Here is a 13,498-nt window from a genome sequence, read left to right as displayed (position 1 = left end):
ATAAATAAACTCTGTAAAACATTATAAACACACTATTCTGCTGTTTTTTTAACCGCTTTAGTTTTTAACAATTTACTGCAACTTTACTGATTTTTCTCGGTTCTTTCTTAGTTTGTTTAATGTTCTGAATTACAGAAAAGTAAAAAAAAGTATTAATTAATTTAAATGTTATCTGTAAAAATGAAAAAACCTGTAAATAAAATCCACATCAAAACGCTGTATTTTGGAAATGCTAATTTGTTGTTGGACAACATAAAAATCATTTTTCATCGTATTTAAATCTGGATTCCACAGATTTGATCAAATTAAAGCTAATTAATGGAAACGGTCACAGAAAGTAGAAATAAAGCAGCTGATCTGTTTATTTCTCTGACAGCATCCTGACATATTCTGTACAAATTAAAATCCTCCATCACTGAATCACTGAGCGTTTTTTTTCTGTTTTTTTTCGGTGGACACTAACAGCTCTGGTTGTTTCTGAGCTATAAACTTGTTTTTTCTGGACGGTATTTGGACCACAGCTGCTCCTCTGGATGCTAAAGTAGGACATAACTCCATCCAGGTTTAATATCAGTCGCTTCAGGCTCGCTGCAGGTCGACAGCTTTTATTCCTCAACCATCTCTGGTCCAGACTGGAGCTGATTTATGGAACCAGCAGCAGTTTTAGGACAATTGTAGAAGCAAAAACCACACGTTTTAGAGCCTTAAATGTGAATATTTGTCAGGTTTTTCTAACAACCTGTGATAATAAAGTGAATAAATTGGAATTTTGAGCTGCTGCTTCACCTCGGGGTCTAATAAATGTTATTTTTTACTCTTTTCTGCAGCTCTAGTTTTAATATACAGCTGCTGCAACAGAAAAATGTTTAAAAAAGCGACGCATGTTTTAAAGTTTCACGACTAAAATGTCGACGTTCATTCACAAATGACGAAAACATGCTTGCAGATGTATTTAAGCGTCCCTGTATATTATAATTATTTGTTAATCTTCATGTTTTGAGGCACTAATTTGAATTTTAATGCACTTTTACCCTCACATGTAAGAGTCCAGTTTCTAGCTCTGATAAATGGTGATTTTTTTTGCAACATTTTCTGATTTAAATCAACATTTTGTCCTGTTCTCCCTTCTCTAATCCAGATAAAATGCATTTTTCTTGTTTTCAGATGACATTTAACCCCAGTAATGTTGTTTTAATTGAATAAATAAAAGTCCCAACAATCTAATATTGGTGCCTAAACACAGATTTCATAATAAATAAAATTATTGTACTATTGCTGCCATTTATGCTGAAAAACTACAGACATCTGCAATTTCACAGCTTCTCAGATATGATCATTTTCATGTCAGTGAACAGTTCAGCTTTATATTTTATCCATTATTTTTACACCTTTCTGACAAAAAAACAGACAAAATATCACAAATAATGCCAAAAATGATTTAGAATTTGTCAAAATCTTTCAAAAATTACTCAAAATGAACAAAAAAGTCAAACTACTCAGAATTAATAAAAAAATACTAAAATATATCCAGAATTACTCACATTTGCCCCAAATTACTGCAAAAATCACATAAAATAAAGAGAAATACACGTTTTCTTTGCTCACTTGTCTCATAAATGTTATCCTAAAGGCCTAGAATCAACATGTGTGATATGTTTAAGTGCCTACAGATGTCATCAACACGACAAGAAGAACCGCTTCCTCCTCAGACTACAGATATTTTATTATTTACAGTTTTAATTCCTCTGTTCTGTGGAAACACTTTCTGCAGTTCAGCCAAGAACTCCCTGATTTTTAGTAAAATGACCGTTGGTTCCAGCTGAGTCGCTGATATCTGAACGGTTTCACAGAAAAATGCAGAATTTTTAGTTTTCTGCAGAATCTGGTTTAAACAAACTGTTTATTTTTGGTCATTTTTTTACACAGCCTGCAGTTCAGCTGAAAATCCCTGAAAGTCAAACATTATTAGTTCAAGGACCATCGGAAATCTAAAAATCCAACTTTTTTGTTTGTGTTTTTACAGAATCTGATGCAAAGACTTGATGTCGAATAAAACATGTAGAATAAAGTGATGCTGATGAAATATGAGCCTTTAAGCTCAGATTTGGTTTATTTTCCTGAACTGTAAGTGGAGCATGAGGAGTTCAGGTTCAAGTTGAAAATCCAACAAGTCTTAATACTTGACAGTTTCTAGCTCTGATAAAAGATGATTTCTTTAAAGACAACACGTCTTTTAAAGCCAGCAGCAGGTTCATGGCTCATTAAAGTGACCATGGAGGAATGTTTCTGGTTTTTCTGGATTAAACTCCAGCTAGAAACGGTTTTCCTGTAAATGTTTATCTGAATCTGAAGATGTGACGAGCGCTCAGGGGAACAAGTCGGGTTACCGCTTTAAAAACATCAGATGTTAAATCATTTCGGAGAAAAACCTGCCGGAGGACAAAGACTCAGAAAGATCAGGAAGCCTCAACGTGATTCCTGCAGAGAAGAAGAAGAAAAGAAAAAGGAGATGAAGAAGAAAAAGAAGAAGGGAAAGAAGGAGATAAAGAAGAAGAAGAGAAAGGGAAAGAAGAAAAATAAGAAGGGAAAGAAGGAGAAGAAGAAGATAAAGGGAAAGAAGGAGAAGAAGAAGGAGAAGCAGCTGTGAGTTTCTCTGCAGGTTTTTACTTTTAAAGGACGTTTTCAGGAAGAAGCAGGACGACGTTCTTTCCTTTAGGAGGCTTCAGATCGACGGTTTACCAGAAAAACTGCAGCTTAACAACAGAGGAGCAGAAAAACATCTGACGAAGCACATGATGGAGGCTCAGTGCACAACAACAACAACAACAATAAAAACTGGGAAAAACATGGAAACAAACTGAAGCTTTGGCAGCAAGACTGACAGAAAACAGAAAGCAGAGGAATAATAACTGTACGACAGCGAGAAAATAACAACAAAGATATGTACAATAATGACTTACATTGAATTTAAACTGTGTCATTTTAAGTTAAAACTGTAAAAGAACTAAACAGTATTTGCAAAAATACAGATTTTTTTCTTGTTTTTACAATAATCATGTAAATCTGTATTTTTTTCATTTTAATAAATATTATCTGTAATTTAACAAAACAAGTAAAATCTGTAAAATAAAGTTTTTTTTAAGAAAAAAATGTGTTAAAATGTTATCTTAAAGACCTAGAATCAACATGTCTAATAAATTTAAGCACCTACAAACGTTATGGAAGAAGAACCGGTTCCTGCTCAGATCACAGATATGTCATCTCTGCTCTGTAGAAACACGACTGCAGTTCAGCCAAAGGTTCCCTGATTTTTAGTAAAATGACCGTTGGTTCCAGCTGAGTCACTGACATCTGAATGGTTTCACAGAGAAACGTAGAATTTGTAGTTTTCTACAGAATCCTGTTTAAATAAATGGTGTATTTTTGGTAAATCTTTACAGACCCTGCAGTTAAATAAAAGAAATCCCTGAATTTTCATAAATGAAAGTCAAACATTATTAGTTCAAGGACCATCGGAAATTTAAAAATTTAACTTTTGTGTTGTTGGTTTTTACAGAATCTGATGCAAACACTTGATGTTAAATAAAACATGTAGAATAAAGTGATGCTGATAAAATATCAGGATTTAAGCTCAGATTTGGTTCATCTTCCTGAAATGCTCATGATTAGTTCAGGTTCACAGGAAAGTTGAAAATCCAGCAATTCTTAATATTTTACAGTTGCTCGCTCTGCTAAATGGTGAAATTCCTCAAAGACAGCATGTTTTTTTTTCCACCCAGCAGCATGTTCTGGTGACCATTAGGGGTGATTTTGTGGTTTTACACCGGTTCTCGTTTATCTAAATCTAAAAACGTATTTCCTCTTCCTAATCCTCCACAATAAAAGCATCTGGTGTTTCTACCTTTAAACTTCCATCTATTAAAATGTCAGCAGCTTTATGAGAACCTCTGAAGGGATGAAACAAACAGGATTATTTACTGTAGACGACCTTCTACTGGAGAGAAGAAAAAGGAAACGTGACAAATGGAGCAGCTTCCTGGTTTTCCTCAAGATTTATTCCCTCTGGTCAGCAGGACGCCGGTGGGGAAACAAAACCTCAAACTGATTCTCAGAGTCAGATAGTAGACCGCCAGTAAAACCAGTAGTAAGACCAGTAATAACACGAGTAATAACACCAGTAATAACGCCACTAAAACCAGTAATAACACCAGTAATACCACTAAAACCAGTAATAACACCAGTAATAACACCAGTAATAACACCAGTAATAACACCACTAAAACCAGTAATAACACCACTAACACCAGTAATAACACCAGTAATAACACCAATAACACCAGTAATAACACCAGTAGTATCACCAGTAACGCCAGTAGAAACACCAGTAATAACACCAGTAATAACACCAGTAGTAACACCAGTAACACCAGAAGTAACACCAGAAACATCAGTAATAACACCAGTAGTAACACCAGTAACACCAGTAGTAACACTAGTACTAACACCAGTAATAACACCAGTAACACCAGTAACAACCGCAGTAACAACACCAGTAGTAACCCCAATAATAACACCAGTAGTAACACCAGTAGTAACACCAGTAACAACACCATTAACACCAGTAGTAACACCAGTAGTAACACCAGTAACACCAGTAGTAACACCATTAATAACACCAATAACACCAGTAACACCAGTAATAACACCAGTAGTAACACCAGTCGTAACACCAGTCGTAACACCAGTCGTAACACCAGTAATAACACCAGTAATAACACCAGTAATAACACAGTAGTAACACCAGTAGTAACACCAGTAGTAACACCAGTAGTAACACCAGTAACATCAGTAGTGACACCAGTAGTAACACTAGTACTAACACCAGTAATAACACCAGTAACACCAGTAACAACCGCAGTAACAACACCAGTAGTAACCCCAATAATAACACCAGTAGTAACACCAGTAGTAACACCAGTAACAACACCATTAACACCAGTAACAACACCATTAACACCAGTAGTAACACCAGTAGTAACACCAGTAACACCAGTAGTAACACCATTAATAACACCAATAACACCAGTAACACCAGTAATAACACCAGTAGTAACACCAGTAGTAACACCAGTCGTAACACCAGTCGTAACACCAGTCGTAACACCAGTCGTAACACCAGTAGTAACACCAGTAGTAACCCCAGTAACAACCCCAGTAGTAACACCAGTAATAACACCACTAACACCAGTAATAACACCAGTAGTAACACCAGTAACATCAGTAGTGACACCAGTAGTAACACCAGCAACAACACCAGCAACAACACCAGTAGTAACACCAGTAACAACCCCAGTAACAACCCCAGTAGTAACACCAGTAGTAACACCAGTAGTAACACCAGTAACAATCCCAGTAGTAACACCAGTAGTAACACCAGTAATTACACCAGTAACAAAGCCAGTAACAACACGAGTAGTAACACGAGTAGTAACACCAGTAGTAACACCAGTAACACCAATAATAACACCAGTAATAACACCAGTAACAACACCAGTAACAACACCCGTAACAACACCCGTAACAACACCCGTAACACCAGTAGTAACACCAGTAGTAACACCAGTAGTAACACCAGTAGTAACACCAGTAACAACCCCAGTAGTAACACCAGTAACAACCCCAGTAACAACACCAGTAACAACACCAGTAACAACACCAGTAATAACACCAGTAGTAACCCCAGTAGTAACCCCAGTAGTAACACCAGTAACAACCCCAGTAGTAACACCAGTAACAACCCCAGTAACAACACCAGTGACAACACCAGTAACAACACCAGTAACAACACCAGTAGTAACACCAGTAGTAACACCAGTAGTAACACCAGTAGTAACACCAGTAACAACCCCAGTAGTAACACCAGTAATAACACCAGTAACAACACCAGTAACAACCCCAGTAGTAACACCAGTAATAACACCAGCAACAACCCCAGTAACAACACCAGTAATAACACCAGTAGTAACCCCAGTAGTAACACCAGTAGTAATACCAGTAGTAACACCAGTAACAACCCCAGTAACAACCCCAGTAACAACACCAGTAGTAACACCAGTAGTAACACCAGTAACATCAGTAGTGACACCAGTAGTAACACCAGTAATAACACCAGTATCAACACCAGTAATAACACCAGTAACAACACCAGTAATAACACCAGTAATAACACCAGTAACACCAGTAACACCAGTAGTAAAATCAGTAATAACACCAGTAATAACACCAGTAATAATACTTAATTCATTACAGAAAATTTTCAAATCATTTACTTCAACTAAAGCAGTTTTAGACAAATTTCAACTGGTTTTAAAAGTTATTTTAGACAGATTTTGAGTCATTATTGAGAATTTCATTTGGACACATTCAATCATTCTGAACAAACTGAGTTTTTTGGGGACTTCTTCGGGGTATTTGGGACTTCCTTTGGGTCATTTATGACAGGATGGAACACATCTGGACATATTTAGAATCATTTTGTAGCATTTTTAACATGTTCTGGGAAATTCTGAGTAGTCATTCGAGTCATTTTGGACGAATTTCAACTTGTTTTATGAGTTATTTTGGACAGATTTTGAGTCATTTTTTTAGCATTTTTTTATTCAAATTAAATAATTTAAAGAATCTAAAATATTAAACATGTTCTGACTTGTTTCACATGCTTTTGTCTTCTCAATAATTCCAGATGTGTTCATAGTTTGATGCCTTCAGTGAGAATCTAGACTGGAAATAATCATGAAAATAAATGAGGAGAAGGTGGATCCAGACTACTGAACATTAGTGCAGATGTTAACTGTAAAAACAGGACAAACCTGTGAATAAAATCCACATCAAGAATGTTTCTGAACCATGAATTAGAGGTCAACTGACACAGGTTTTCCAGGAATATATTGATTATTATGAGCAATCAATGAGATTAATAATGGATATTTGGATTTTTTAAATATTTACAGCAAAAACTGAGAAAAATATGACATCAAAATGTAAACAAACCTGAACCCAACACAAAGAAATACTAAAAAATCTGTTTATGCAACATGAGACAATAAAATTAACTATTATTACTGTATTTAAATCAGAAAAAACGTAATTATTTTACAGATATTTTCTGTTATTTCAAATAAAAACTGTATGTTAAGGATTGAAAAGTGGTTTTAAAAAATAACTGTTATTTTACAGACTTTCTCTGAGATAATATGCAGAAAAACCACAGAAAAAAATATTAATTTACACATTAACTGTGAAGAAACTGGTCAAAACTGTGATTAAAACTAAAAATGAGGTCGAAATGATGACAAACATGAACTCCAACACAAAAAATACTAAAAAGTCTGCGTTTATGTGTGATTTAAATCTGTTTAATTGAAATAAACTATTGAATATTGATCTCTGAGTGCTGATTGGCTCTTCCTCGTGGTGTTTAACCAATCAGACGTGAGCAGGAAGTAGCTACAGAGAAATGCATCACAGTATTTTAAATCTGTTGATTCTATTAAACTGTTGACTATCAATAATCGATCTGATCAGTAAACAGCAGCTTTTTTAAATCAGAAAAACAGAATTATTTCACAGATAGTTGCTGCTATTTTAAATAAACAATGTGTATAATAAAAAAGAAAAATGTAAGTAATAATAATAATAACAAATCTTTACATTTCACATTTTTGATTAGAAACATGTCTCTGATCTGACCTAAAAACAAACTGCACATAGAATCAGTATTTTACAGATTTATTGTTTTAATAAAGTGAAGCTGCTTGGATATAAAACTGCTGTTTTGGGGGGTCTTTTTGTTTATTTTAATGACTGAAAAATATTAAATATTTTTACTGTTATTTATAGATTTTTCCTATTTTAAATATTTAATATAATAACTATTTAAATCACCAAAAAAGTATTTATTTACATGAAAAACATATATTATTTAAAATGGCTAAAATTTTTAACATCCACATAGAAAATCTGTGAAAACAGAAATGAGTTCCTTTTTTAAAAAAAATGAGAGTTGAACTGAATTTAAATCAGACAAATCTCTTTATTTGTTGTTTGTTTCATTGTTTCTACAGCATTCCTCTGTTTTTTTAATGTTTATTATTTCTCCAGATCTTTTTATTTCCTCAAGTTTCTCTGATTAAGCTGATCTCAGGTCAGATTCAGACGATTTCCATCAAACCTCTGCAGACCTTCTGATCTGATCTGAGAGTTTATCTGAGGCTTCGCTCCGTCTGAAAAACGTCACGTTGGAACCAGAGCACGGATAAATCTGATCCAGGAGCAGCAGAAAAACCAAAACACGAAGAAAACTGATCCAGGAGCAGCTTTAGTTTCAGGTTTAGGTGATAAATCTGATCCAGGAGCAGCGTTAGTTTAAGGTTTAGGTGATAAATCTGATCCAGGAGCAGCGTTAGTTTAAGGTTTAGGTGATAAATCTGATCCAGGAGCAGCGTTAGTTTAAGGTTTAGGTGATAAATCTGATCCAGGAGCAGCGTTAGTTTCAGGTTTAGGTGATAAATCTGATCCAGGAGCAGCGTTAGTTTCAGGTTTAGGTGATAAATCTGATCCAGGAGCAGCGTTAGTTTAAGGTTTAGGTGATAAATCTGATCCAGGAGCAGCGTTAGTTTAAAGTTTAGGTGATAAATCTGATCCAGGAGCAGCTTTAGTTTAAAGTTTAGGTGATAAATCTGATCCAGGAGCAGCTTTAGTTTCAGGTTTAGGTGATAAATCTGATCCAGGAGCAGCGTTAGTTTAAGGTTTAGGTGATAAATCTGATCCAGGAGCAGCTTTAGTTTAAAGTTTAGGTGATAAATCTGATCCAGGAGCAGCGTTAGTTTAAGGTTTAGGTGATAAATCTGATGCAGGAGCAGCGTTAGTTTAAGGTTTGGGTGATAAATCTGATCCAGGAGCAGCTTTAGTTTAAGGTTTGGGTGATAAATCTGATCCAGGAGCAGCTTTAGTTTAAGGTTTGGGTGATAAATCTGATCCAGGAGCAGCGTTAGTTTCAGGTTTAGGTGATAAATCTGATCCAGGAGCAGCTTTAGTTTAAGGTTTGGGTGATAAATCTGATGCAGGAGCAGCGTTAGTTTCAGGTTTAGGTGATAAAACTGACCCAGGAGCAGCGTTAGTTTAAGGTTTGGGTGATAAATCTGATCCAGGAGCAGCGTTAGTTTAAAGTTTAGGTGATAAATCTGATCCAGGAGCAGCGTTAGTTTAAGGTTTAGGTGATAAATCTGATGCAGGAGCAGCGTTAGTTTCAGGTTTAGGTGATAAAACTGACCCAGGAGCAGCGTTAGTTTAAGGTTTAGGTGATAAATCTGATCCAGGAGCAGCGTTAGTTTCAGGTTTAGGTGATAAAACTGACCCAGGAGCAGCGTTAGTTTCAGGTTTAGGTGATAAAACTGACCCAGGAGCAGCGTTAGTTTAAGGTTTGGGTGATAAATCTGATCCAGGAGCAGCGTTAGTTTAAGGTTTAGGTGATAAATCTGATCCAGGAGCAGCGTTAGTTTCAGGTTTAGGTGATAAATCTGATCCAGGAGCAGCTTTAGTTTAAAGTTTAGGTGATAAAACTGATCCAGGAGCAGCGTTAGTTTCAGGTTTAGGTGATAAATCTGATCCAGGAGCAGCTTTAGTTTAAAGTTTAGGTGATAAATCTGATCCAGGAGCAGCGTTAGTTTCAGGTTTAGGTGATAAAACTGACCCAGGAGCAGCGTTAGTTTAAGGTTTGGGTGATAAATCTGACCCAGGAGCAGCGTTAGTTTCAGGTTTAGGTGATAAAACTGACCCAGGAGCAGCGTTAGTTTAAAGTTTAGGTGATAAATCTGATCCAGGAGCAGCGTTAGTTTAAAGTTTAGGTGATAAATCTGATCCAGGAGCAGCGTTAGTTTCAGGTTTGGGTGATAAATCTGATCCAGGAGCAGCGTTAGTTTCAGGTTTAGGTGATAAAACTGACCCAGGAGCAGCGTTAGTTTAAGGTTTGGGTGATAAATCTGATCCAGGAGCAGCGTTAGTTTCAGGTTTAGGTGATAAATCTGATCCAGGAGCAGCGTTAGTTTAAAGTTTAGGTGATAAATCTGATCCAGGAGCAGCGTTAGTTTCAGGTTTAGGTGATAAATCTGATCCAGGAGCAGCGTTAGTTTAAGGTTTAGGTGATAAATCTGATCCAGGAGCAGCTTTAGTTTAAAGTTTAGGTGATAAATCTGATCCAGGAGCAGCGTTAGTTTCAGGTTTAGGTGATAAATCTGATCCAGGAGCAGCGTTAGTTTCAGGTTTAGGTGATAAATCTGATCCAGGAGCAGCGTTAGTTTAAGGTTTGGGTGATAAATCTGATCCAGGAGCAGAGTTAGTTTCAGGTTTAGGTGATAAAACTGATCCAGGAGCAGCGTTAGTTTCAGGTTTAGGTGATAAATCTGATCCAGGAGCAGCGTTAGTTTCAGGTTTAGGTGATAAAACTGATCCAGGAGCAGCGTTAGTTTCAGGTTTAGGTGATAAATCTGATCCAGGAGCAGCGTTAGTTTAAGGTTTAGGTGATAAAACTGATCCAGGAGCAGCGTTAGTTTAAGGTTCAGCCTCGTTCTGCCGTTCAGACGCCCACAGATGCAGCAGAGAAGCTGCAGCAGAGATGGGGGAGGAGAAGCAGAAAGTCACCTCCAGAACGCTGAAGGAGGACGAGACGAGGCGAGTTCAGAGAAGAAATAACAACCGGGGAAAAAATGGACTGAAATCTGCAGCTCAGAGCTTCACAGTGGACAGAAGATCCAGAAATCAGAGCTGGACACGTGCACAGAGAGCCAATATTAATGTGAATTTAATTAATTTAGAGGCTGCTGGGAGGAAAGTAGAGAATAAAACCAAGAAAAATGTGTTTAGAATAAAAATAAACCCAAATGTCTCCTCCTGGATCAATAAATCAGCAGAAATCAATTAAATGTCGACTAATACGCAGCTATTCTGCTCATAAATGAATGAATTTCAGTTGTTTTTAAAGATGAAAAAGGTCAAATTTATCTGATTTTAGCTTCCTGAATGTTTATTTTCCTCCTTTGTAACGACAAACTGAATATTTTTGGATGTTTCAGGAGGTTTTCTTTCGTGAATCTGCATTTTTTTTAGAGAAACATAATAAATCAGAGCTGAAACGTTCAATATTAATGTGAATTCATTTTAATTTAGAGGCTGCTGGGAGGAAATTAGCAAATAAAACCAACAAAATAAACACGTAAAAATCTCATTTTCGGGTTTTTCTGATCAATAAATCCTCTAAATGTTGACGGTTACATGAGTTTCCAACTATTTTGCTCATAAATTAATGAATCTGAGTCATTTTTAAAATGAAAAAGGTCAAATTTTTCTGATTTTAGCTTCTTGAACGTTTGTTTTCCTCCTTTTTGACACTAAACTGAATATTTTTGGACGTTTCAGGAGGTTTGCGTGCCTTTTTTGGAGAAAATTCATAAATCATAGCTTTAATTAATCAAATGTCGACTAGTTTGCTCATAAATTCATCAATTTTAGTCATTTTAAGATAAATAAATAACCCCAGATTCTCTGACTGCAGCTCCTTGAATGTGAATTAAATGTTAAATAATGGATTTATTGTGTACTAATGATTTACTTAACAACTATTTGGATTAATCTGAGTGATTTTTAAAAGCAAAAAGGTCAAATTTATGTGATTGCAGCTTTTTTCCCTTGTTTTATGACAAGAAACTGAATGTTTTGGGACGTTTCAGGAGGTTTCTTCAGGTTGATCTGCAGTTTTTACTGATTATTGTAGAAAATATTCGATATCAGTGATGAGAATCCTCATAAATCTCCATAAAGCTGCAGGTTTTCTGTTTATTTCTGCAGTTTAAGCTGAAATAATTTGTTCACCTGAAGCTTCACATTCACTGTTGGATCCGATTTATGGGTTCCACTGGACGGGACACATCCAGAACCAGACCCAGACCCAGGACCAGACCCAGACCCAGACCCACATCCAGAACCAGACCCAGAACCAGACCCAGAACCAGACCCACAAACCAGACCCACATCCAGAACCAGACCCAGACCCAGGACCAGACCCAGACCCAGACCCACATCCAGACCCAGACCCAGACCCAGGACCAGACCCAGACCCAGACCCAGACCCAGGACCAGACCCAGACCCACTAACCAGACCCAGACCCAGGACCAGACCCAGACCCAGACCCACATCCAGACCCAGACCCAGGACCAGACCCAGACCCAGACCCAGACCCACATCCAGAACCAGACCCAGACCCAGGACCAGACCCAGACCCAGACCCACATCCAGAACCAGACCCAGAACCAGACCCACAAACCAGACCCACATCCAGAACCAGAACCAGATCCAGACCCAGACACAGACCCACATCCAGATCCAGACCCACATCCAGAACCAGAACCAGACCCACTAACCAGACCCAGGCCCAGATGCTGGTTTTGGACTCACTCTGGTCTTGGATCTTCAGCTTCTCCTCCAGATGTTGCTCCAGCTCCTTATAATCCATCGTTTCCATTCAGGCGGATCCGGTTCCAGCTGCTGTCATTCCTCAGAGTCCCGGTTCAGGAACGCCCTTCGGTAAATCCAACCAGAGACCAGAAGACCCGAAAATAAAAATAAAAATTAAAAAACAAAGTGGATAAAAATCCGTTTTTAACCCTCGGCGGGTTAAAAACCGAGTAGAACCGAGTAGAACCGGGAACAAACCGAGCAGAGAGTTTGACAAAACCACAGAGAGGATCCGATGCAGCGGATCCGAACGTCTTCACCGGAAAACCGTCGGACGGGAATGAAAAGCTGGAGCAGAGTCAAGCTGGAAACAGGGAGGAGGCACTTCCGGAAAGACGTTTCAAAGTAAAAAACCGATTCATGCTGCAAGTAAACGTTCAGTCAGGGGGAAATAATCAGCCTTTAAACACATAAAGGTCAACAAAAAATAATCAGTATAACTAAGCTGAAACCACCAATCCATTAGATGTCAACTATCTGCAACTATTTTGATCATAGAGTAATTAGTTGAGGATTTTTTTTTTTAGATTAATGACGCTCATTGTTCTTCAGTTGCAATTCTTTTAATGTAAATATTCTGGTTTATTTTCTTCCTCTGTGAGAATAAATGAAACATTTTTAGACATTTGAGGAAGTTTCCTTGGGGTTTATCTGCAATTTTAACTTAATTATTCAATTCATTATTATTATTATTATTATTATAATCTTTATTTTTTAGTCCTGTTGTGCTTTATCTCATTTTTGTGTTTCTTTCTGTCTTTTCTGTATCCAGCTGCTGTAATCTGTGAATTTCCCTGATGAGGAATCAATAAAGTTGATCTTATTTTATCTAATATAATCAAGGTTTTAAAAAGCCTAACTTTCTTTTTGCAGCTTCTTTGAATGTGAACATTCTGTTTTATTTTCTTCCTCTGACACTAAACTGAATAG

At 37.0% G+C, this 13,498-nt stretch overlaps 1 protein-coding gene across 6 annotated transcripts in view; it reads right to left on the bottom strand.

The window, feature by feature from the left end:
- The window catches only part of map7d1b (MAP7 domain containing 1b), a 73,614-nt gene extending 60,749 nt beyond the window's left edge, over window positions 1–12,865 (bottom strand). For 4 of the 6 annotated variants that reach the window (XM_051955438.1, XM_051955442.1, XM_051955440.1 and 1 more), the window contains exon 1: window positions 12,509–12,865. In XM_051955438.1, coding sequence (XP_051811398.1) covers window positions 12,509–12,575 — 67 coding nt within the window. In that variant the 5' untranslated portion in view covers window positions 12,576–12,865. The remainder of the gene's footprint in view (window positions 1–12,508) is intronic. The other 2 variants (XM_051955441.1, XM_051955444.1) reach the window with 1 other exon arrangement.
- Window positions 12,866–13,498: the final 633 nt, after the last annotated feature.

This window comes from Acanthochromis polyacanthus, chromosome 11, assembly GCF_021347895.1.
Source record: "Acanthochromis polyacanthus isolate Apoly-LR-REF ecotype Palm Island chromosome 11, KAUST_Apoly_ChrSc, whole genome shotgun sequence".
NCBI lineage: Eukaryota > Metazoa > Chordata > Actinopteri > Pomacentridae > Acanthochromis > Acanthochromis polyacanthus.
The sequence above is the reverse complement of the archived record's forward strand: the minus strand, read 5'-3'. Positions and strand labels throughout refer to the sequence as shown.